The following is a 26,866-nucleotide window of genomic DNA, read 5'->3' on the forward strand; positions in this document are numbered from 1 at the left end:
AGCATGGGTGAAGAGCAAAGTATTGTCGGTCTGCACGTTTACCATTTAAGTTGTTCATGGGGCAATAATAGCACATCACGACCCAGACCCTGAGCCTGAAAGTGGTGGAAATTCCACATTTACACGTAGGTATGCAATATATCTTGAAACTGTCAATTACCCTTGAGGTGTATAATTTTTTCCCCAATGGGAATGCCATTCCCATTGAGGGAGTTCACAATGCTTTAATAACCACCGCTGTGAGGCATTGCGAGAGGGCACTGACAATTGTAAAAAAAGGGGTCACGAAAACTTTTAATATATTTTCAAGAATGGGACATTATGTTTCAGTGGCATGACAAAAACACTGTCGCGACGGGCCGATTTATTTTATGAAAGAACCTGGTATGCAGGGCTAGACATCACTGTAAACAGTATTCATTATAAACTATCTATAGATCTATGTATCAGGAAAATGTTAGAATTAATCCTGAATGTCCAAGGACATAGGTACATGAATTGGTGTAAAGTGTGCAAGATTTAAAATGACAATGTGTGTGTGTGCATATATACAGCATGGTGGGGAGTGGTAGTGTAGCAGTTAGCGCGCTGCACTACGAACCGGGCCATCCAGGTTCGATTCCCGCTCACAGCCAACATCGGTGACGATTATCTGAACTGGGCCTGGGCCTCCACTAGGTCGACTCAGTCTCAAATGAGTACCTGGTGCGGTGTTGTAAACATCGCCACTAGGGAGACAAAGGCGGCCGGGCGTGGCGTTGCCCACCCACCCCCTCGTGTGCCGTGCCGGCCTTCATAGGCGCTCGCTAACAGCGCTTGCCCCAACAGTCTGTTAAGGCTACACGGGGGGTCTGTGTCTTGGGGAGCATTGCCACAGTGGTCCACACACCCCAAGCTCTGAGTTTGATTCCCTAACCATGGCGGAAATCAATGATGAGCGCCCCCCTCTGCCTTCACCAACGCGCCTTGGCCAGCGTAGCCACTGCAGTCGAACAACCCCGCGACCGATTTGGCATTGGGAGGCCTTCATTGAGCAGTGCACTTTAAGAATGGGCTGAAATTATTTTTAATTGTTGTTCTTATTCAGGCATATAGGCATTGGAAATGGGAGACTATTAAAAAAAAACAGAGACGTAAGTGTGGCAATATGGTGAGGTGTCAGCTACTACAGTCAAAGTATTATTCGGTAGTGTGATAGCCAAGTGATAAATGTTCCTAATGCTTGAGTTTTCTCGAATGTTTCCAAATTCACTGAAAGTGGACGCATGTTGGACCAGTGCGTAAGCAACTTTTCTTGAGTTGAGAACCATCAGAAGCGATATCCCTGATGTTTCAACCCGCGAGCCCAAAGCTTAGCCTCAACATTAAACCCTTCATTGCAGTCAATACAATCAATTACTTGGAAGGGCATCCTTTACCAAAGGTTACTAAGGGCTATATTATCACATGGCATCATTTCAGCTTAGTTAATTGATTCACACATCAAAAATGTTCAAATATCTAAGTCCTCTTATGGCATGGAGAGTCAATAAGTTAATTAACAATGAAATGGAAATCATTGAAAATTTCAAACCTCACGGAAAAAGTTTTAAAGTTTTTGTAACTATTTGGAAGTTTTGCTAGTGCTTGAAATTTATTTCATATTTCAGAATATAATGAAAGTGAGTTATAGACCGTGGCTGTGAATATGTTAAGGCTCCTTAAGTTTAGATTCCCAAGGATTGCATGCCAGATGTGGAAACCTGCCTGCTAATGTTTATCGTCAACATTTAACCTTCATTTAAATCGGTCAATAAAATCAATTTACTTGTAAGGTCATCCTATACCAGAGGTTACAAGGGGCGATATTATCACATTGCACAATCTCGGGTTAGTTCCGTTTCACATCAAAACATTGTAAAATCTATCAGGAAAATTTCGTAAATAAAAGTAATAATTTAATAATGGTTATATGTATTACCAAATATCAATAGCCTCCTATATCTGTAAAAAAAAAATCCTACAATGACTTCAGATCTGTCTTAAATATATGAACATTATTCAAATACTTCGGACTAATAACAATGGCATTGCCAAACAAGCCACAGAAAACCCGTGGCAATTGAAAACAAATCACGAGCTTTCAAGACGTTATCCCCACTGGCGCTATCACGGGACAAGTTTCATAAAAGTTGAAACGAAACACTGCAAGCACATTGGTACAGCAGTGGAGCCATGGTTCCATAGGTATCACACTCCACTATGACCCAGCGACCCGAGTTGGATTCCCTACCATGTCTTTAACTTCAGTGGAAATCTAACAGCTAAACCGGTTCCGAGACCACCTCCCCCCCCTCCCTCCCCCCCTCACGAATATGCACAAATCAGCGTGGTGAAGTATGGTCAAACAACGCCAATGACCGACAAGGCTTTCAACCAGAAGTGGGTGGAGGCTTTCAACCAGAAGTGGGTTGACAGATCTGTACGTTATAATATTTGCATTGCTTAAATTCAGTACTTCAAAACTCGATGTGGCTGGATGGGTTGTGTGGCAAATGCTCATGTCAGTGCACTGAACTGGTGAGTCAATCATCTCAGAGTAATCACCAGTTCCTGCACAAAAATGAAATCAAATGGCATTTGCTTTGTTAATTTCGGTTATCGCATTTTAGTGCGGAGGGATTTTTAAAAAATGTAGTTTGATTACCAAGCGGTGAACACTCTTTACGGGACAGATTAAAATGACAATTGTGCCCACTCAGTTGCGGGTGAGAGGCCCATTGACGTGGCTTTGGAAGAATTCTGATATAATTTTTTAAGGTCCATTCTCTTGACATGAGCACTGCCCACTGTGAAAGATGACGGTGCAGCCCTGCAATATCTGCTCGCGCAACTGCTGACAGAAGGGTCTCTACTCGAAAGCCCCTCTTGGCTACATTTTCGTCCACTTTTTCCACAATGTATGTCTCACTCCGTACGTAGCCAGCGGTGCTAAACGGAGGTGCGGGAGAAGGACAGCAAAGACGGTGTCTAGACATCTCGGAAGAGGTGGCAGTAACCCTTTATCTCACCGCACACGACCTACCGGTCACCTGCTGATGTCCACAATTATACTGCTGGGCACACACAGGTGGGGTGGGGGGGGGGAGACTTTAAAAACCTGCCCATCGATTGACTTGCCATGCTGGGAGATCGAAGCAGTGACCTCTCAGTGCGAGCTAACCATTAACAACCGTGGGAGCACCAGCTTTGATCGATGAGTGCAGAGCCTTTCAATAATTATTTTCGTGATAAAAAGATGCGACATTTGACACGGTTTGCTAAGAGGGAGGGAGGGAGGGAAGGGAGGGAGGGAGGGAGGGAGGGAGGGAGGGAGGGAGGGAGGGAGGGAGGGAGGGAGGGAGGGAGGGAGGGAGGGAGGGAGGGAGGGAGGGAGGGAGGGAGGGAGGGAGGGAGGGAGGGAGGGAGGGAGGCGAAGTGAACTCCTCCGTCTTCACCTGTCCGCAGGCGCGAGAGTCTCAACGCCAAGCTGGAGGAGACGGCCAAGCTCAACTGCGACCCATCTCACATGACGACGGCAATCATCAGCATCCCGACGCCGACCACCACGCCCGAAGGAGAGAACCGGCCCCCGTCCCCCGGCGCTGCCCACCACCCCTCCAGCCAGGCCAGCCCCAGCGTCATCAAGATCTCCGCCTTGTGAGGCCACCGATACATAAAGTCGTTCATTTTTCGGGTGGTTTGATTTCTTTTTTTTGGTTGCCTTGCGATGGGCCCTGGAGGAGGAGGAGGAGGAGAAGGAGGAGGCAGAGTGGCGAGGAAGAGAAGGAGGAGGGTGGCTGGGAAGAGGAGGATGGTGGCTGGAAGCCCCCAGGTGCTCCAGCACGATGGAGAGTGGAGGCCACAGGCAGGTTTTACTGGCGGAGGGGCCGCGAGCAAGAGCCGACGGGAGGAGGAGGACTCCCGTTCGCAAGCACGGAGACGGTGCCGGGAGCAGAACTACTCTGGCGGGAGGCTCCGTGGGGGTCTGCACACAGAGAGGAGAAGAGAGTTTCGGTCTGGTTACGTTTTTTTGCTGCTGCCGATGCTGTCTCCAGACTGTGTCCGAGAATGGAATATTTATTTAATTTTATGCAGAGAGCACGTGGAAGTAAATATGTATTAGCTGTTTATATTAAGCTTCACGGAATTTTAGTCTTGAGTTTCACAATGTGAATACAATGGAATGAGGCTAGTTTCTCAAGTTTCTTACTGTGTGTGCGTGCGCACAGCTCCCGTGCACCTGTATATTCTGTCACCTGTGCGTTTTGTTCGTTTCGTCGTATGCATGACCACTCGTCCGTGCACATTTGAAAGAGGCGCGTTTCTCTCTGAGTGTTTGGAATTCGGTGCAATTCAGGTTTCACTGTTGGAAGGGTTTGAGGAATCGTAACAGTTTTGTGTATATTACACAGATAATGGCCAGCTTTATGCATGTCATCATCAGGACGTTTTGTTGGTAAGCAAGAAAGATTTCTATCAGGTACTGCAAAGTTACAGTTACTGTTTTATTTTGATAAAATTATACCTTTACCCTTGCACATTCTTTGTTCGTGTGTACATTAAGGGAATTGATTGCGGAGAATTTTTCAGACTTTTCAAGATTGCACCGAAGCCGAGTGTGAAACAACATTTTCACGAGCATAAGGTTTGAGAATGTTGTGTTTTGGGTTTATGATGATGATGATGATGATTATTATTATTTTGAGATGAACACGAACCCAGCTCGGCTTCCTTCATGGTAAGCAAATGGCTTCAGCAAGAATTGCTGTTCGAAAATGTGACATCTTTCAACCATCGTATAATATAAACAGGTGGTGGTTCTCACACCCATGACAATGTTACAAGACATCTTAGTTTTTAATAGTCCAGCCTTGTGTATTTATAATGGATAATGGAAATGCTGTAATTCTATGGACAACACGTATTCAGACACATGCATGGCTTCAAAAAAGAAATGCTCCAGTGTTATCTTTCCTAGGTAGTAACTTTGTGTTAGTACCATAACCCCCTAACCTTTTACATGTGTTGTTGATGCCAAATATGTTTAAAAAAATTATAATGTATTTTAAAAAAAAACAGGCATTTTTTCCATACAGTAGTGCTGCATAGAGTTTAAATGCTTCATTGCAGCATAGCTATCAAAAGTACAGAGGTTAGGTAGAACAGACATCTGCAAAACACGTGCTTGGATTTAATGAAGTTGGGCCACACTATCACTGCAGCGGTTTTGCTGTGACCTGATCAGAAGGGAACCCCACACGGGGCTGATGATGGTTTCACTGAATACAGGGTAGTGGTATAATACATTCACATATATATGTTCATGCTGACTTCGGACCAGATACTTCCAAATCACTTTGTTGTTGGAGGTTTATGCAATAATAATAAAAAAAATCAATAAGTAAAAAAAAGTGAAAACATTAAAAAAACACAAAGCCAGCAGTTTCCGATCACACGTCTAACGGCAGTGGGTTTCTTACCGCAAAAGTTTTTTTGAAAGGAAGTGTACAAACGGTTTAGGGCCTTCTGATTTTGAAATGGAATGTACGGTGCATTGCGTTGCGTGGACTAACGCTTTATTGTCGTCGTGAACTTATTTTAACTGTCTACGTGTCTGCTTCGGGTTTCGGAGGTCGTGAAATTGGCGTGCTGAAGTGACTCGCTTTGGGGACGTTATAGAAGGAAAGAGACAACAGGAAGTCCGTACAAAAAAATGTTTTTTGCCTGGCTATTTGTTCCTTACAGGACTGGGACGTGACACATCTTCTCTAGTTTTTTGACGCGTGAACCTCTAGAATTGCCGTTAGCACATTTCGTGAAATAAACCAACAGACAGCTACTTGCATAGTTCACTGTGTTAGGTCTCACACATGTCTGCATTGTTATACGTTCTCCTTTATTCCAATTGGTTTTGTAAAGATGCACAAATCTGTTATAAAATCGCTTGTGCAACACTGAGCAAATAAAATGAATCTTTGCATGCTTAATATGCATTAAGTGCAATGTATCTAGTGCTCATGTCCAGTCCCCCATCACCATATAGAGTAGGTCCTTTTTTTTGCGCTCTCTTTGAAAGAAGTTTAATATATCGGTCAACATCCATTCTCTTTCTCTGTTAAATAAACTAGTTTTAAGTGGATATGCGCAAGAGAAAACAGTTCAATAAAATTTGTGAATTCATTTAATTGCTCTTCTGATGAGAATCGTAAGGTTTTGCTGTGTATTTCCTCCCAAATGCGAGGTCTTAAAGTGCAATTTGAACGATAATTTATTCCCCCTCATGCAGATGGAACGATTGTTTTTTTTTTCTCATGCTCCACCAGAATTAACTTAATATGATTTGAATGTGGTGTGCATATGACTGCCAACTATGTAGTAAAGCTACTGCCTCGAGACTTCAAGCATTGTGTGAGCTACGTCTTGCATCTGAGCACCGGAATATATGTGAATCTTTATCAAAAGGGCGAGAGTTTCTTTTGAGATAGCAGGGCACAATGTACATTGTCCTTTTGTTGTCAGTCCCAATGAGCTCGTGGTAGGATAAGGCCAAGGAATATTGCCAAGCATGGGTTTATACACAGATAATTGTAAATGTAATTACGCACATTACTATTCACAGCGGTGAACGTGGTCCATTCTAAACTCTCTTTCATTTATGTTCAAATGTGACTAAACATTGATCCCATTGGGTTTCCCTTTTAGTCGATAATTATTTGTAGATGGCACAGATTGGGAATTGGCCAGACATAATTAGTATATTTGTATCAGAATGTTATATATTGTTTGAATTATTATTAGTTATAAATTACATAAAATATGTTTACTATCAAAGTGTAACAAACAGGTGGTAAATGTAACACTAAATACTTCTCAGCCAACCAAAAAATACATTCCTCCTTTAAGAAGGGTCCCCTAAAGCAGCCACAGCTACCATATATCGCCATGATTAGGTCGAAACATATAACCAATACCTTAAACTGTTGTAAATGTTTTAGGTTATTTTTTACAGTATATCCCAAGCGCACCCAAAGAATGTTTGAATAACTGCTCACTACCTGCTAGGACATATATAGTTCAGACAACACGGTCATGAACAACAACAAAACAAGAGAAATCTGAAAAGTACAAATAAAACACGGAGAGCGATGCATCCTGGGAATTGCACTGAGAGACCGACGGAGGAAGACTTGGATGAGAGAACACGCGCAGGTTAATGACCACATCCCAACTACTCAGGAAAGTTAGTGGGCTTGAGCAGGATACGACGTTAGGATGATGCAGCGGTCAAGAATAGTTGGTGGAGTGGCAGTCAACTGCATTCGGATGGATGTCCACAGAGAGGATGGGAGTGATCAAAGTCAGCTTTGCACTTTTACATCCACATTGAAAACTTACTTCTTTAGAACTGATTTTTGTGTTTAGTTTGTTGCCCTTCCCCCGCACCTCCGATGGGCACAGTTGGCTACGTGCGGGTCTTCAAAGAAGTTCACCACACAGCTCGTGTGTGCAGGTGATCGGTGGACTCTTACATCGCGTGATTGTGAAAGAGGTGTGATGGTGGCTTTGGGAGGCCTTCATCCAGGAGTGGATTGTTCACGGCTGATGATCATGCCATGTGGTGAATGCCCTCCCTGCAGAGGAAAGATCGCAGCCAGCAGAGATCACATGCGTCGTGCCAAGGAGCGGTTCTGGGAAGGTGATCACCCACACAACGATGCTCGAACAGCCTTCTGCAGCACTTCTATAGCACCCATTACACTCAAGTTAATGCCTGTTGCAAATCATTCGTGATGTGTATTGCTTCACTGCGAAAAAAATGACTCTCCTCCGGGGATTGTATTCACAGTTGCTGAGCAAAGGCCCAAAACGTCAAGCAGCCAGCAACAATCAGCTCTGTCAGAGTTGCAATAGACTGAGCCAGCTTTATACCATCTAAATACGGTACCATACGAAGTTAATACCAACGAGTTTACTATTTGTGGAGACGGGGGTGGTAATTAATGGATAAGCTGAGAAGCGTGTGAGAATGTTGTTGATTCTTGGCCGTTTCCCGAAATTCAAACCAAGTTTATGAGCGGTGTGAGCTTGGTTTGCTGCTAAAATTGTTCTGCATATGCAGAAACCCGTCAACATTGCCTGAAGAATTGCATTGCGGTTAGTGCCGGGTTATCCGAGTAGCAAAGGTAGCAAATGCTACGGCCCCCGCACTTTCAAGGGCTCCGCGCTAAATGCTTTCCAGCTGTAAATTTCGGTTCAGTGATTCTGCACTTGCTCTATTACTGTAGTACTATACCGCCTTCAACTTTTATGAACGACCGGGTGTTTAAGGTTAGCGATTTGTCGTATTATCTGGCTGTATAGCAAATGAAAAAATACAAATTACTTTACTATGCAAGTAAAAAATTTTGCGTTTTAATATTTACGTGTTTTTTTTTAATCTAGGGCCCCTTTATAACATCATGCTACAGGCCCCGCACTAGCTTAGTCCGGCACTGACTGTGGTCCCCTTTAAGTAAGGTCACCGTCAGAATACAATTGACCAAATCTGACCGACGGGCAGCCGTTATTCAGTGATAAACGTCTTGATCATGACCCATCAGCACAGTACAACCACCAATGCTCAACCGCCGCAAAAGGCTTCAGGACATGCTGATGAGTACACATGTGTGCGGGTTGTTTGCAACTCACGCTTTTCCTGGCCTGCACTGCTATTCTGGGTGTTTTCTTTCACATTTTCAGCATCGTCCATTGTTCGCATGACATGCAACGCACCACTTTTGTAACCGACTTATTTGAATTAGCGGTACACATTTATCCCCCCTACCCACATCTAATTTCCTTTCCGATTATTGGGGCGACTCGTTTGGACAAAAGAAAGCAAAGCCTCATGGCACCCTCTGTGGTAAATTGCATTGCAAAACATGTCAACATATATTCTAAGAATATGAATTACTGCAGTCACGAAAGCTTTAAATCAAAATTTATGTCAACATATTATTGCACGTGTGTGTTGATGGGAGAAAATAAGGTGACGAAGACAAAACGTGCCCTAACTGGCCAGGTATGATACATTATATACAATATACACACACATTCTGCTGAGCGTTGCAATGGAATTATGTCGCCTCATAGCATATGACCTAAACACCTTTGACTGCAGCACAAGTTGAAAGGGTACGTGGAATTATACAATGATCATTATAATTTAAGATCACCATTGGGATGTGATCTTACAAGTACCTAATTTGTATTCCGCTAATTGCTTCTAATTATACAAAGGGATCGCGCGAAACTATTTCCGAAGTATTACCCCGAACAAAAACAACACGCTTGAATTCTAAGCGATATCTCAACTATATTTGCTGTCAAACAGCTGCAACTGCTGAAGATGAAGAGCGAGGCGTGGAAGTCCGCAAGTTTTTCAAGCAGACTTTATTCGTGCCAATGTCCAAACACTCGGACCTCGCGATCTCTACAGGACACCGAGAGAGCGACCTCGAAATCTAACCCCACGTGTGACACAACACGGCACAGCAACTACACAATCATCATCTCCCTGGGTGCTTACAGCAACACGGTGGTAAGCGTTTCAAACTATACAGTTATACGTAAAAGCAACTATTTTGCACGTTAAATTGCATTCCATTCGCTTCATTATTGTATTATAAACTCGTGACAAATTCGTTACGGGCGTTGTAATTACGGAATTCACGAAACACGACAAAACTGAGCCAATCAGTTTCGATACAGACGGTATTTTCTCAATGTCTAAACATCTCTCATGAAAGGGGTATTCTTACACATTGTTACCACGGTAACGAGGTGGTCCACTAGAATAGAATAATTAATTATTGGCGAGAGAGAGAGGATCCTCTCGATAAGAACTGTATTCTCTTGCCTCTATTTCGTATCTGTCCGTCCGTCACTCACCGACTAAAGCATCGTTCCACAGAGTGTGCGTCCCTGCCACGAGGTTCCATTAACGCTTGTCCTCTGCACAATTTAACCCCGGCACAAGGTTCGCTGACATTGTGTCGTGGCAAATCGAGAAGCCGTGCGCAGAAAAACCCCGGTGACCAGACGTTTCAGTCCGAAGCCACAGCCGAGGGCACACTGCCTGCCCTCCAGGACATGCACACCACTACGGTGTCGTAGAAGATCATTAAGGACCTCAGCCACCCGAGCCACGGACTGTTCACTCTGCTCTTCGTCTGGCAGACCGCACAGGAGCATCGGATCTAGGGCCAAGAGACCCCGAGACAGCTCCTACCATATTCTTAGCTCTTTCGGTGAAGTCACGTTGAAGGGAAGCAATAAAATAATAAAATATATATAAAACAATAAAAAAAAATCTCACGACGTTTCGACCATAACACAAACGGTCAACGTGACTTTACCGAAAGAGCTAAGAATATGAATTACTGCAGTCACGAAAGCTTTAAATCAAAGCTCCTGCCATATCAGGCCATCGGACTGTTGAACAGCCATCACTGCGTACTTACATACTGTATACTCGACAAAGCTCACGCTAATATATATTGTTGTACGTATCATTCATAGTATATAGATTTGTTTTCATTCGTGCCATGCATATACGCACATTTTGTTATTTGGATTATTGTTAAGGTGTTATTTGGTTTGTAGTTTTTGTTTTGGATATTTCGTGAAATGTTTAGATTTTTGTTTGAAATTTTTTGTTGATTATTTGTTAGACATTGTTGTGGAACTGACAAGTGAAGCATTTCTTCTGCACCCGCTATAACATCAGCTTCGCTGTGTATGCGACCAATACACGTTGGTTGATTGATATAAATGGGATACCCCACCGTCGATTGGGGGGGTCGCTTGTGGCGGGGCAAAATGTGGGTAGTGCCACCTCTTCCAAGACGTCTGGTCAGAGTGGAAGAGTAGGCCAAATACCCTGCACTGAAGGCCCTGCTGCCAGCAAGTGGCGCGAGCGAGCAGCTACAGGACTGCTCCTTCATCCGTAATTTGCAATTGAAAGGAGCAACAAAAACAATCCCGTGAAGTTGACAAGTATTCTCTGGCAAGAGAATGTTTTCATTGCATTGGTTGCAAAAGGCCTCCCCTTTGCGCGGCGCAAATTTCTGTGGAAAGTCACTCTATTTTGTCCCGATGTTTATTTTCTCCCAATTCTGCGGCTGCATTCACAAACCTGCGTCTCGCCCCCATCTCTCTCTCTCCACGCGGCGCTCACCGCCGTGTCTGAATAAACGGGTGGCGTGAGGAGATCAGACAGTGTCATTACCGTTTACATCTCAGGCACAGCGTCGGCAAACATCCCCTCTGTGCCAGGAGAGAGAGAGAGAGGGGAGAGATAAAGTAGTGACTTTGCATCAAGGTGTTCTGAGAGCACGCTCGATAAGCTGAGGAAGTTCTAGATGTAAAGCTTTCGTGACTGCTAGGATCCATCCTCTTTGGTTCTATTGGGTAAAGTCACGTAGGTGAAAATAAAATTACCAAAAAAAATAACAAAAATCACGACGTTTCGTGAAAAAATTTTTACAAAAATCACGACGTTTCGTGATTTTTTGTAAAAAAAATTGTTATTTTATTTCCACCTACGTGACTTTACCAAAATCACGAAACGTCGTGATTTTTGTTATTTTTTTGTTATTTTATTTTCACCTACGTGACTTTACCCAATAGAACCAAAGAGTAAGCTGAGGAAGGTCAAGCTTCAGACTGTGGGTCGTCGAGACGGCGTTTGTTACACGAGGGCAGTGCTTTGCAAGAGCAGCGGCTTAAAGTGCATTTCCAGAAAGACAAACTAATCTCGTAGCTTAGTTGGCACAGTGGTGTTGCGGTACGGTTAAAACAAATATAATCATCTTCTTCCGTGATAAACTCCGCCGAACAATCATTTGCAATAGACTTACAATTTTGGCAATGATCCTTTAAACATATTGTTATTTATTATATTCGTTTTCAGATTACACGACGTACTTTTCTTCACGTATTTAAAAAAAAATGTGGAGAATCGGATCATCTTATTTTTGGTACGTAACCTGAAACTGATCTCGCGTTTCAAAATCATTTTCCAGAAGACATCATCTCTCCCCATTTTAAAGCATCGCGCTCACGATCATCTTCCGGGAGACATCTCTACATAGTAATAACCATCGAACAGAGACGGTCACTGCATCGCGCGCTTGCAGACGCGTTTCTGTGGCCGTCTGGAACGTTCTTCCTTCTGATATTAGGAAGCCGCTGGAGCTATGCGCTTTTAAATAATCTAGATTGACAAACTAATTTCTTTAGAACTGCTTTTTGTGTTCCAGTTTGTTGTCCTTCCCCCGCACCTCTGATGCGAAAGAAGTTCAACATTCATACGCTATCTTGCGGAAGACGTGTTTCAATTCAGATCAGAATAATTTTACAGAAGAAGGAAGTTCTCTTCGTTTTGAAACAGCCCATGACCATTAGCTTGCAATGACTCTGCATCGTTCTGGATGATACGTTGCGCGTATTTCCCAGGGTCCGCCTCTAAATTTCGTAACTTTATATTTTAAACGTTTGTTTCTGGCTTCTCCGGGATGTCGTGTTTTCTAGTGAAGCAAACTCAAAACGACTCCAAGGTCATGGGTGCGTCTTACTTTCCAGAGTAAGATGCACAAGGAGTGACTGGATGCGTGCTTCGGGTGCATAATATTGTGCCACCTGATGGGGATGTCCCATCTGGATCGCTAAATTCATTCTATATTACCTGCAGATTTCTGCGCAGGCGAGTTATTGGGAAGAAGCATGAAAAAGTTACCCCTTTTCAATCTGCGTTTATCTAAGTGGTTGTGCATAGATAATAGGGTCAATCTGTGTGGATAGACACGGGTTTCACAAACATCCGTTCATGTTAACTTTGACAACTATCAACGAAAAAAATGTAGCATCAATTAAATTTCAAAGTACTCTAACAATTCAGTCAAAAACAATCAACCTAAAAGATATAACGCCGAACTAGCAACGTGTTAGATTGTACGACAGGCATATGGCGTTGTTTGTGAGAGGTGAATGCGAGTGGCACACTGGGTTTCGTGGTTGTCCGCATTTTAAATCAGGGGGACGGATAGTTCTCCACCGTCAAAAAAGGGGCACACTCCACCATCGATGCACATTACGAGCACTCGCAAATAAAACTCACGGATGACATTTCATGGGTTTAGCCGGCACTGGTAGTTGTTGTTGCACTGCGTACACACACAAACATACAACAACTTATTATGCGTGTCGCGTGTCAAGTAAAACCGCCACGAAGTGTATACACCACAGTCCGTGACCATACGGTTAAATTATATCGGCGTTTTGCGAAATGGCTTTTCTCGATAGGTGGACCAGCATGCGCGTGTGTCAGAGTGTGCGCCTTAAAGGCGGCCTGAGCGTGGTGCTGGCCACCCACCCCCTCGTGTGCCGTGCCGGCCTTCATAGGTGCTACTACTCGCTAACAGCACTTGCCCCAATACTATATTAAGACTACACGGGGGGGTCTTTGTCTTATAGCGTAGGCAATAGGGGAAGCGGTAGTGCAGTGGTTATCGCGATTCCCACTCACCACCAACACCAGTGACGATTTTCTGAACTGGTCCTGGACCTCCCCTAGGTCGACTCAGCCTCAAATTAGTACCTGGTGTGGTGTGTAAACATCGCCTCTAGGGAGACAAAGGCGGCCGGGCGTGGTGTTGGCCACCCACCCCCTCGTGTGCCGTACCGGCCTTCATAGACGCTCACTAACAGCCCTTGCTCCAACAGTCCGCTAATGCTATACGGGAGATTGTCGGGGAGGATGTAGAGGACAGTAAAACAGGAGAGAAGGTAGGGATAGAGTTGGTTGGTATTCTACTCATGCCAGCGCTCGGGGCCGTCGACTTCCCAGCCACTCAAACGTCCGTGTGACGAGTCCAAGTGCAGCGAGGATCCGACCCAGCAGCTCCGTACGAGTCGAACCGTGAGTACCCGAGAGTGAGATATTGAGGCCATCGTGAGATTTTCCTAGGAGAGTGATTCGAAAGAGGTGGGACAGATCGGCTCTTAGACCATCGGGAGATAGGTTAGACCTGCCCTGCTGACTCAAACTGACTCGGGTAATCTAGCCTCGGACTCGCTGAGAATAAACTGCTGGGGATCACTAAACCTTGTCGTGTGGTTTCTGCGAGGGTGGAACGGACGCATGGTGGTGTGTGTCGTTGTACCCTGTGTTTGTGCGCGAGTGTGTATTTACCCACGTGTTCACGCTCGCCCATGCGTGTAGCTCGTGGTTAGAGTGTGCGTGTGGTGAGCGGCGGCGGACTCGTTCAGGGGCACGTGAGATTACTCATACGCCCTTGTGTTTAACGTGTGTGCGAGTGACGTCCCTGCCCTCTGACCCTCGACCCCCAGTCCCGTGCGCGCGATTGGTGCGCGGCACGGGAGAGGAGCGACGTCGGATTTCGAGTGAGTGGGTGTGAGTGTGCGCGGAGATTGTGTGAATTCACCGCAGGTGGCTAAGCGTCAGTCGCGAATCATGCCCCGAGGGGCCGCGGCGAAGGGGGGGGGTGGGAGTCGGTGAGCAGTAACCCTCCGGAGGACACGGAAGAGGGGAGCAGCGGATCACACGTGAACGAGGAGCCGGGGGTCAGATAAATCGGCGCTGATCCGCTGGCCTCCCGTCCAATCAGGTGGCTCGGATTTCCCGCCACTCTCCCCGGGGCCGGTGCTCTCTCAGACGTCCACTTTTTACGCTCTAAACAAGCGCATCTGTCCTTCCAATCAGAGGACCGGCCCTGTTTTTCCCGCCGTTCGTGACTCTGTCCCCCCTCTACCTGCCTGCCGACCCGTGTGTGTCGTGTGTGTGTTTTCTACCTGCGGTGGCTCAGCAGCCCCGTCGTGACCATGTAATTACAACCCAAGTTACGGCGCCGCGGTGCGAGTCAGCCTATATAGCTCTTTTTCAGAAGCCACCTGGCCACAAATGTTAGCTCACCTAAGTGGCTTATAATGTGGAAATGTTTGGCAACCAAATACTCTAAATTCACGTTTCTAAATGTGGAGGGAAAACCCGGAGGACCTGGAGAATAATCCACACAAAATATGGGGAGAACATGCAAACTCCAAATATACAAGTGTAGTGAGTCCAACTGAGTCACAGACGTTATTCTTCAGAGGCAAAACATTTATTGTAACACGTATATACAAAAGGGTAACTGCCCCTTTACCAGATACAGCCTGGGGTGGTGACCACCCAGCTAACTACACTATACGTAGGAGTTACAGCTACGAAGGGTCGGACCCTCGCTCGGGTCCCCGGCCACGTGTTGATGCTTTGTAGGATGTAGAGCTTCCAGCTTGTAGAACGTAGAGCTTCCGACTTGTAGACGTAGAGCTTCCAGCTTGTAGAATGCAGCGACCCCGGTCCCTCTCAGGGACCCACCTCATATCCTCCCGGGTCGGGGCTGGCTCCGCCCAAGACCCGCCCGCCTTCTAGAGCGTTCTAGCTCCCTCTCGATCCCCCTCGAGAGCTCTCCCTGGACACGTGATCACCCCCTAGCCCCCCCCCCCCCCCCCCCCCCACCTGATTCCTTCTCTGTGGACACTCCAGATCACGTGTCTACAGGGTGAACCAGAGTGGCATGGCCCGGGGCAACCCTGTCCCTGGGCTGACAGTCTCCCGCTCCCCCTTGTGGGAGCCCGCACCGCACGCTATGCATGGTGCCTGCGCTATCCCAGTGCTCACCAAGCCCCGCTCGGGCTGGTACTACACCCGCCTACGGGGTGTACGCGATGACGGTGCATCGCACGCCGTGCTGTGCTAGAGCCGGCATCACACAGCAACCAATCCGGTGCTGTCCGCGAACGTAAGACCATCGCACGCCACGACCCTCCCGGGCTGGCACCATACAGTGACATCCCCGATGTCACTACACATGCATCAAGGTCAGGATCAAACCCACGACCTCCTGTATACGGGATGAAGTGATTAACATCTCACGTATGACATTGTTTCCTTTGGCTTTATGTACCAATTATATTTAGTTTATTCTATGATATTTATTTAACTGTGAATTGGCCTGGGGGTAAATGCTTTGATGCGAGATGTGCATTAAGGAATGGAATGTGTAGTTGTTATTTCTATAATCAATTATTACAGAGCAAAGCCTGCCGGTTCTAATTTAAAGATATGCTTACGACTGCTCCACTAAAGATCAAAGATTCAAGGACATAATGTAAAGGGAGTTTCTGTAATCATGCCTCATAGCCCCTCCTGTGCCATGAAGCAAACAATAAAATAAGAATTATAAAATTCATAATAAAGATTTTTGGGTTAGATCGCGTTATTTATGAATGTGTCGTAACCCTCCACCACCCGACATGGCCAATCAGCAAAAAAGTGTCACGTTGACAAAAGACAAATAATTCACTACTTTAGCCCACCGGTGTGTTGAAGAGTGAATCCACATTTACAGTTTGAGTACGACGTTTCGCTGGTAAATACATCCAGCATCATCGGGCAATTCGCCAGAATGGTAAAGCCCTCGCTTGCTCCCGGTTTTATATAGCGCAGCAGGGTGACGTCATCACTTAACTCATATCAGGTGCAGTGATTAGAGGCGGAGGGGGGGTATTGTAATTATATAATCGATTAGTAATCAGTCATTGGTTATGATTAGTAATGAGTTGTAGATTAGTAATTAGTTGTAATGTGTGTTAGTGATTATATGCTATGTTAGTAATCCGTTAATTGGTATGTGTTTCCCCTATAAGGAATTGTAATGTGCATTCATATTCTTAGCTTCCTCGGCAAAGCCACGCCGAAGGGAAACAACAAAACAACAAACATAGATATTCTATTATTTTATTGCTTCCCCCCCCCCCAACGTGACTCCACCGAAAGAGCCAAGAACATGAATCACTGCAGTCACGAAAGCTTTAAATCAAAATGTAATGTGTATTATTTAATAATACGCTTCCAGGCTGCACTAAGCCTGTAGCTGTCAGAGCGATAAAAGTTATTCTTATTCCTCTCAATTTCAATGGATTCTCTAATTAGTCTTTGCCAGTAATAATTAGTTTTACACAACTCTGCAACATTGTCAAAATCAAATGAGTGTCCTTGTTGACAAGCATGTTCTGCCACTGCCGACAGTTGTATTTGAGATAATTTAATATTTCTCTGATGTTCTTTTAGTCTTACGCTGATGTTATGTCCCGTCTGCCCAATGTAGCAGCTGCTACATAAACAATAAATCCGATATACATTAATTAGAGAATCCACTGAAATTGAGAGGAATAAGAATAACTTTAATCGCTCTGACAGTTACAGGCTTAGTGCAGTCTGGAAGCGTATTATTAAATAATACACATTACATTTTGATTTAAAGCTTTCGTGACTGCAGTGATTCATGTTCTTGGCTCTTTCGGTGGAGTCACGTTGTGGGGGAAGCAATAAATTAATAGAATATCTATGTTTGTTGTTTTGTTGTTTCCCTTCGGCGTGGCTTTGCCGAGGAAGCTAGGAATATGAATGCACATTACAATTCCTTATAAGGGAAACACATACTAATTAACGGATTACTAACATAGCATATAATCACTAACACACGTTAGAAACTAATTACTAATCTACAACTCATTACTAATCATAACCAATGACTGATTACTAATCGATTATATAATTACAATACCCCCCCCTCCGCCTCTAATCACTGCACCTGATATGAGTTAAGTGATGACGTCACCCTGCTGCTCTATATAAAACCGGGAGCAAGCGAGGGCTTTACCATTCTGGCGAATTGCCGGATGATGCTGGAAGTATTTACCAGCGAAACGTCGTACTCAAACTGTAAATGTGGATTCACTCTTCAACACACCGGTGGGCTAAAGTAGTGAATTTTTTGTCTTTTGTCAACGTGACACTTTTTTTGCTGATTGGCCGTGTCGGGTGGTGGAGGGTTACGGCACATTTATAAGTAACGCGATCTAACCCAAAAACCTTTATTTTAAATAATATTGGTCGCGAAAGCCTACGTGTTAAACAGAATTATATTTTTAAAAAAATTCCATACAATTATTTAATGCTGGTTTAAAAAGAATACTCTGGAATATACCTCACCCTCAACATGTCCTTTGTAAGCTCATGGATATCATCATTGGCATCTAATATATAATTTAGGCCTTGGAAGAAACCTCATCACTTTAGCCTCTTCTGGTCAAAAGTAGCAACATATTTTGCGTACATGCCACCTAGGGTTGCCACGATATGGAAATGATACGGTATATCGTACGATTTAGAATCCATAATTCTATCGTCTATAATTATATCGTCTATATTTGCCGAGCACTAGTCTATTTTTCCGAGTTAATTGCACCCCCAGCGTTTGGGCATTGCTGCTGCATTGGCATTGTTGGCTTCATTGGCATTGTTGTTGCAGTGTTGTGGTTGTTGTTGTAGCAGTGTCGTGGTTGTTGTTGCAGTGTCGTGATTATTGTTGCAGTGTCGCTGTTGTTGTTGCAGTGTCGTTGTTGTTGTTGCAGTGTCGTGGTTGTTGTTGCAGTGTTGTGGTTGTTGTTGCAGTGTCGTGGTTGTTGTTGTTGTTGTTGCAGTGTCGTGATTGTTGTTGCAGTGTCGTGGTTGTTGTTGCAGTGTCGTTGTTGTTGTTGCAGTGTCGTGGTTGTTGTTGCAGTGTCGTGGTTGTTGTTGCAGTGTCGTGATTATTGTTGCAGTGTCGCTGTTGTTGTTGCAGTGTCGTTGTTGTTGTTGCAGTGTCGTGGTTGTTGTTGCAGTGTTGTGGTTGTTGTTGCAGTGTCGTGGTTGTTGTTGTTGTTGTTGTTGCAGTGTCGTGATTGTTGTTGCAGTGTCGTGGTTGTTGTTGCAGTGTCGTTGTTGTTGTTGCAGTGTCGTGGTTGTTGTTGCAGTGTTGTGGTTGTTGTTGTTGTTGTTGCAGTGTCGTGGTTGTTGTTGTTGCAGTGTCGTGATTATTGTTGCAGTGTCGTTGTTGTTGCAGTGTCGTTGTTGTTGTTGCAGTGTCGTGGTTGTTGTTGCAGTGTTGTGGTTGTTGTTGCAGTGTCGTGGTTGTTGTTGTTGTTGTTGTTGCAGTGTCGTGATTGTTGTTGCTGTGTCGTGGTTGTTGTTGTTGCAGTGTCGTGGTTGTTGTTGCAGTGTCGTTGTTGTTGCAGTGTCGTTGTTGTTGTTGCAGTGTCGTGATTATTGTTGCAGTGTCGTTGTTGTTGTTGCAGTGTCGTTGTTGTTGTTGCAGTGTCGTGGTTGTTGTTGCAGTGTTGTGGTTGTTGTTGCAGTGTCGTGGTTGTTGTTGTTGCAGTGTCGTGGTTGTTGTTGCAGTGTCGTTGTTGTTGTTGCAGTGTCGTTGTTGTTGTTGCAGTGTCGTGGTTGTTGTTGCAGTGTCGTTGTTGTTGCTGCTGCAGTGTCGTTGTTGTTGCAGTGTCGTTGTTGTTGTTGCAGTGTCGTGGTTGTTGTTGTTGTTGCAGTGTCGTGGTTGTTGTTGTTGCAGTGTTGTTGTTGTTGCAGTGTCGTTGTTGTTGTTGTTGTTGCAGTGTCGTGGTTGTTGTTGTTGCAGTGTCGTTGTTGTTGCTGCAGTGTCGTTGTTGTTGCAGTGTCGTTGTTGTTGTTGCAGTGTCGTTGTTGTTGCAGTGTCGTGGTTGTTGTTGTTGCAGTGTCGTGGTTGTTGTTGCAGTGTCGTTGTTGTTGCAGTGTCGTTGTTGTTGTTGCAGTGTCGTGGTTGTTGTTGTTGCAGTGTCGTGGTTGTTGTTGTTGCAGTGTCGTGGTTGTTGTTGTTGCAGTGTCGTTGTTGTTGTTGCAGTGTCGTGGTTGTTGTTGTTGTTGCAGTGTCGTGGTTGTTGTTGCAGTGTCGTTGTTGTTGCAGTGTCGTTGTTGTTGCAGTGTCGTGGTTGTTGTTGTTGCAGTGTCGTGGTTGTTGTTGTTGAAGTGTCGTGGTTGTTGTTGCAGTGTCGTTGTTGTTGTTGCAGTGTCGTGGTTGTTTTTGTTGCAGTGTCGTTGTTGTTGCAGTGTCGTGGTTGTTGTTGCAGTGTCGTTGTTGTTGCAGTGTCGTTGTTGTTGCAGTGTCGTGGTTGTTGTTGCAGTGTCGTTGTTGTTGCAGTGTCGTTGTTGTTGTTGCAGTGTCGTGGTTGTTGTTGTTGCAGTGTCGTGGTTGTTGTTGCAGTGTCGTTGTTATTGCAGTGTCGTGGTTGTTGTTGTTGCAGTGTCGTGGTTGTTGTTGCAGTGTCGTGGTTGTTGTTGCAGTGTCGTGGTTGTTGTTGTTGTTGCAGTGTTGTTGTTGTTGTTGCAGTGTCGTTGTTGTTGTTGCAGTGTCGTGATTGTTGTTGCAGTGTCGTTGTTGTTGTTGCAGTGTCGTGGTTGTTGTTGCAGTGTCGTGGTTGTTGTTGTTGTTGCAGTGTCGTTGTTGTTGCAGTGTCGTGGTTTTTGTTGCAGTGTCGTGGTTGTTGCAGTGTCGTTGTTGTTGTTGCACTGTCGTTGTTGTTGCTGCAGTGTCGTGGTTGTTGTTGCTGCAGTGTTGTTGTTGTTGCTGCAGTGTTGTTGTTGTTGTTGCTGCAGTGTTGTTGTTGTTGCTGCAGTGTTGTTGTTGTTGCAGTGTCGTGGTTGTTGTTGTTGCAGTGTTGTTGTTGTTGTTGCAGTGTTGTTGTTGTTGTTGCAGTGTTGTTGTTGTTGCAGTGTCGTGGTTGTTGTTGTTGCAGTGTCGTGGTTGTTGTTGTTGCAGTGTCGTTGTTGTTGCAGTATCGTGGTTGTTGTTGTTGCAGTGTTGTTGTTGTTGTTGCAGTGTTGTTGTTGTTGCAGTGTCGTGGTTGTTGCATCCTCCCCCCACCGCGCATCCCCAGCTCTCTCAGCCCCGCCCACTTCCAGCCCCGCCCACTTCCAGCCCCGCCCACTCCCCCCGCCCAGCTTCACATCCCTCTCCTAGCGTCCACGCAACGCTCCCCTACCCCCCTCCCTTGCCCCTCCCCCCGCTGTCACCTATATATATAACCTCTTACCACGGCATCTCTCTCCCACTTCAGCTGAACATTTTCTTGCTGTGCTTTTCCCACCTGATGATGATTGCTTGTGTTGCAGTCGAAACGTCGTGATTTCTTTTTCTTTTCTTTTATACCTACCACGTGACTTTACCGAAAGAACCAGAGAGTATGGATCCCTGCAGTCACGAAAGCTTAAAAATCTAGATCATATGATTTTTTTATGCTTTTCTTTTTAAAAAAATATTGAAATAGTTATGAAACAACAAACTAAAAAAAAATATGACGTAAACATATGATAATAATGGGTATTTTACATGAAATAATGTTTTTGTTAAATATTTCCCGAAGTATTTAACGGCATGGCATTTCCTGTGTATGATGTAATCATTTTTTAGATTGTTGCTTTACCTGGCTAGTTTCAGTGTAACTGGCAGCGTGTGCGTTTAACTTATGCAGATTGTAATGATGACAAAGACTCATGGCTGGCTCAAATTGAATGCACTGCAATTTGAAGCCCTTTCATCTATCTTTTTACTCGTACTCAAAAGACAGAAAAGCACAAAAACAAAACAATAAAAATGTGAAGTTTCGGGAAACTAGCATTGCGATAATCGCCCCGACATTAACCTCGTATCAAATTTTTTTTAAAAAAAATCGCAGCAACACGAGCACCACCATGTGTCATTGTTTCGTCATGTTTGAGCTGAGATTTGATGCAAACATTTTTGCAATAAACCTGCAGGTCATTTTAATTCGCCCAACAGCTTTGTGTCCGAAGTCTCATTTAAGCGCCACGAAGGTGGAGATGGTCACTGGAACAACTGTGCTTGTTTTAAATCTCAAATGTCATGGTGCGAAAGAAGTTCAACATACTTATAAAACATTCGACTTACGAACTTTCAGAGATACAAACAAACCTGTCCGTATGTCCAGTTGCCTGTTCGGACCGATTGTCGTAAGTTCAACCACCGCGCAATATATGGCGGTGTTGGCAACTACATCTGCAGAACATGAAGAACCAGTAGCATCTACAGGGCATTATACAACTTTTAAAGCCATTCCCCGTGTTGCGTTTACATGCTGTACGACATGGTTGGAATCGACAGGAGTAAAGTTGTGAGCAAATCTACTTACGAACAGACCTTTGGAACCTAACTCGTTGGTAAGTAGAGGAGTCCCTGTACGTACATACATAGATTGAAGCACAGGTTGCCCGAAAGTGAATGGAACATCGGAGATAGGCTGGTGGGTGGGGGGGGGAGTGGATGGAGGTGTCCAAGCCACCCACCCCCCATCCTCGCTGAAGGATCAGCCCCCCCCCACACCCCTATCTGTAGTCCACAGTCAAAAAATGTTTGAAACAACATTTAACCCCAACGGAGGATTTCTTTTAAAGTTCACCATTTGGGCCAACAGCCATAACTGGGCACAGCCGTTCTTCACACACACAACTCCTGCCAAGCCGCACCTTTGCCCTCTTCAGGCCTTCAAATGCCGAGCACGTGGACATCTCCTAAACCTCACCGCACGCCTTGTAAGGGACTGAGTCTTTGAGCCGCAGTGAACCAATGATTACGCCGATGAGATGTACTTACGTCTGATATTGCTGTTGTTCACAATTGCACCACATCAAAAAAACGCGGCGGTGAGCTGCACCAGCAGCGATCGCGTCCGTTACTCCTCCTGTTCAGCATTCCACGGTTTTTTTTATTTATTCCACGTTTGTTTTCCAGTTTGTATAACGTCGGCAGTTTGTAAAGCATTTTTGAGAATGCATTTCTTTTTTTAACTGCATGAGCCATCACGCAAACTCCGATCATCTTCACAGCAGCGGCTTTCGGTTAACCATCGAACAAAGACGGATGCGCTTCTGTGGCCGTCTGGAACGCTCTTCCTTCTGATATTAGGAAGCCACTGGAGCTGTGCACTTTTAAATCATATAGATTGAAAACTCATTTATTGAGAACTGCCTTCTGTGTTCAGTTTGTTGTCCTTGCCCTGCACCCCCGATTAGCACGGTTGGCAACGTACGGTGCGAAAGAAATTCAACGCACACACATACTACGGTGGTGTGCTCTGTTAGTATGCCTCCCCCACCTTCCTCTAAAACAAGGTCGCACTTTGGAGGCTTGTGACAATCACAACAAGGAGTGTGTTTACCCAGTGTATGACACATCCATCATGAGCCTTTAATTATGTCAGTTCCTTCGTGTGACGGCTGGCAGGCATCTTGCAAATGCATACGTTACAACGAAACGGAAATTACCAGCAATGATTATTTACACCACCCGGCACAGGTAGAGCTGCCAATTAGGGGAGTGCATAGTCTGATCAAAGGAATAGTTTTTTTTTGTGTGTGCTACATTCATTATCACCGGCATAACACTGAGACTTGAACAGGAGGAGAAGGATTAGAGAACATGCGACGAGACGAACAACGGATTTGCAGCTAAAGGAGGAACAGATCCGGGAAGACTTCCAAAATCAATTCGTGTGCAGGAGCGAGATGCACCGTTGCATCCTTAGACCACGAGAGATGGTGATGGCTTGAGTAGGCCTTCATCCACCATCGGATAACTCAGGATTTAAGATGATGAGTCAAAATGGGTTGACACAAAAGTGGGATTCCAGCAGTTAGTCGGAAGCGTTGTCGAGATTCCATGGAATCCGGTCACTGGCCGTGATGACCTCTTTGAGCAGGCCTTGAATTCAGATGGTGCAGAGGATGTTGCAACAACGAAAACATCCAGAGATGTGGCTCTGCAGTACAGCGAGTGGCTCGCAATCGGAAGGTTGCAAGTTCAAATCCTGGATGGGGGGTTGACATCATAGCATCCCTCTGGGATTCAATAAAAATGAATACCACTTTGTGGGAAAGTCAACAGTGGTTGTCCTGCACGGTAGGCTCACCCACTCCACAGGAAAGTGGAGTTCTCCACTCCTGGCTCGGGGCTGTACAACGGCAGATGAGCACTGCCTCAGTGAAAAACTTTGACGGGTAAACAAATTGTCAATGGTGATTTCAACACAACATCGTGAACATATGCTTCCAGCTTGCAATGCGCAGTAATTAGTATGTGCCGTAAAACTCTCGAGTCATTTACAATGCGGCAAGCAAGCCATAATTTACGTGCACCACTATCCTATATGCCCGTTACCGTCTCTGCTGTCTAAATTGGAAATTTATGTTGCTTACCGATGCGGTGGTTGTATCATCAACAAAGTGCAGTGCATCTGGACCACCTTCCTGCCGGCGTGCCATATTTCCACACCATCCGATCAACACATTGATGAAATTATTGCTGTTCAATTTGCAGGCACATTGATATGTCTTGCCAATTAACTGCTTCTTCTGGCCTCCTAATTGCAGGGATTGGGTAATTGTACCAATGAAAACAACTTAAGGATTGTAGAAATTGTCAAAATCAGTGGGTTTTTTATATCCACTTGTAGATACAAACCAATAAACAGTCAAATATTCACAAAGCTACGTGTGTAATAGCGTGGGGAATCTGCTACATTTCTGCCAGCATAACTGGTTATATTTATATACACGTTGAAGGCCTCCCCTTGTGTAAAGCCATGCAGTGCATCGACTGTTTATGAACAAACAGGTGGGGTCTTATTCAATCAGAACAATGCTGCTCGTCTGACTGGTGGGAGAGGGCATTCATTACCCAGGGTTCGCCTGGGTAATTGGCCCAGCTGCTGCTGTTGCTGTACATGGGGGCAGGACAAGCCAGAGAGGAGGGGGGGAAGACAGCTGTGGCTGGGTACTGCTGCGGATGGTGATCATGACGACGATGATGATGATGATGATAATGATGCGAGCCTGAGAGCAATGCACGTCGTCACATCTACCCCTCTATTTAAGGACCGAAACAGGAAGGTTTCTCCACAAATCTTGCTGTCCGCCTGATGGTGCTAGTTGTAGTTGCCGGCGAAACGTCCTGCTCAGATTTAAATGTTGTGGATTTGCTCTCCAACACACCGGTGTGCTGTACCAGGAACGAATTGGCACGTTCTGTTTACCTGACAAACCTTACTAATTGGCTATGTCGGGTGGTGACGGGTTTAACGACACAGTTATATTTACACGATCTAACAACAAAAAAACATATATTACAGAGCTATACACGTTTAAATTAAAACTGCATATAGAACGAATTTTGGGAAGAAATAGGTTAGTCTCATATATGTTTCCATCGCACCAACAGAACTCGCATGAAGCAAGGGACGCCACGGTGTTGAGATGTCAAAAACCTCGCCTGGTGTGCAGGAGGTCGCAGGTTAAATCCCGACCCTGACGCCTGCTGTATAGACTTGATTTGAAGCTTGCTGTATATTTGGAGTTTGCGTGTTCTCCCCGTGGTCGCGTGGATTTCTATCCTCCGGTATTTTCCTCCAAATTTAGGATAAACATACGTTCTGAGATGTATTTGGCTCCGATACATTTCCACGCTATAAGCCACTTCGTTGAGCTATCATTTGTGATAGCCAGATCGCTTCGGAAAACGAGCTTCATAGCTCAGTGGGCCTTACCTGGTGAAATCAAAAGTAGTTTAATTTTAGGTTAGAAATATTTAGTTAAGGAGTGCTCAACGAACCCTCGAGTTCAACATGATAATAATGGCCCTTTTGTAACGTACTTTAAACTCTGGGCCTTGATTGTGCTGTGGTCCATTTATTGGTTACTGCCATCATCTATCTGCACTCGTAATTTAACTTCGTCTGGCGAATAATTACAATGAATGCGCTACATCAAGTACTAATCTTGGTCAAATTTCATTCCTGGTTTGTTGACCTTTTGAGCATTTTAAATACCGCCACAATGAAGCTGAAATTATACGAAAAGTTAACGTTTAAAATGTTCTACTTAAAAATTGCTTTTCTAAAGATGGATCTATAATTCACAAGGTTAAAGGAATCTCTGTTCATACTATGTCATGCTATGCCGATGGAATTCTATGTAAAGTGTACATATTCACGTTTTTTTTTCATGCAGATCGTTATTGCTGGTTATTATCATATTTTCTTTGTCCAAAAAAACACCGAGACGTGGAACTGAACCCAACTTCCCAACTCGGGTTTCCACGCTTGGTTGAGAAGTAGGGGTTGTGGTCTGGGATGTGTAGACAGAATGGACTCATTTGTTTGTTGATAACTTTTTTTCGTTGCTTGTACTTTTGGTTTTGGTTCCATTTTTTTGTTCGTTTTAGATTTTGCTTGGTAGCTGTAGAGGTTTCGTTCGCTTGGCGTGTATGTGTGTGTGGGGCTTCTGTCACGCAATGCCTAGCCAACCGCATAAATGGGATTTGGTCCTTATGTAATTAATTTACAGCGTTGTGGGATGCTGTTGACATGAATGACGCGATATAAAATGAAAGGATTATTATTTATAAGCGTGTAGGTGTATTTAAAACAATAAACCAAAAGTTAAAATGTAAACGTGTCTTTTTAAACATGTTAAACTGTCAAAATAAACAATGTAAACTCTTAAATTTTGATTTAAAGCTTTCGTGACTGCAGTAATTCATATTCTTAGCTCTTTCGGTAAAGTCACGTTGAAGGGAAACAATAAAATAATTATATATATAAAACAATAAAAATTCTCACGACGTTTCGACCATAACGCCGTGAGAATTTTTATTGTTTTATATATACATTTTATTATTTTATTGTTTCCCTTCAACGTGGCTTTACCGAAAGAGCTAAGAAAATGTAAACTCTTGCTCATAATGTCCACGATGGTGGAATGGTCGAGTCCAATGGGACCGCTACGAAACTGAAAGGGTTGGGGTGCAGACGATTCTTCCAAGATCAGGGAACTCTGTTGCTCCGCGTTCTACAGCGACGCACACTGGAGGAG

General features: G+C 44.6%; 1 protein-coding gene across 4 annotated transcripts in view; it reads left to right on the forward strand.

Annotated features, from left to right (window-relative positions):
* Nucleotides 1-6,206, forward strand: part of KCND1 (potassium voltage-gated channel subfamily D member 1) — a 500,895-nt gene extending 494,689 nt beyond the window's left edge. For all 4 annotated transcript variants that reach the window (XM_032963622.2, XM_032963620.2, XM_032963621.1 and 1 more), the window contains one exon: nucleotides 3,487-6,206. In XM_032963622.2, coding sequence (XP_032819513.1) covers nucleotides 3,487-3,682 — 196 coding nt within the window. In that variant the 3' untranslated portion in view covers nucleotides 3,683-6,206. The remainder of the gene's footprint in view (nucleotides 1-3,486) is intronic.
* The last annotated feature ends 20,660 nt before the right edge of the window (nucleotides 6,207-26,866 follow it).

Source organism: Petromyzon marinus, chromosome 30 (genome assembly GCF_048934315.1).
Source record: "Petromyzon marinus isolate PM22_M1 ecotype Great Lakes invasive population chromosome 30, UKy_Petmar_22M1.pri1.0, whole genome shotgun sequence".
Classification (NCBI taxonomy): domain Eukaryota; kingdom Metazoa; phylum Chordata; class Hyperoartia; order Petromyzontiformes; family Petromyzontidae; genus Petromyzon; species Petromyzon marinus.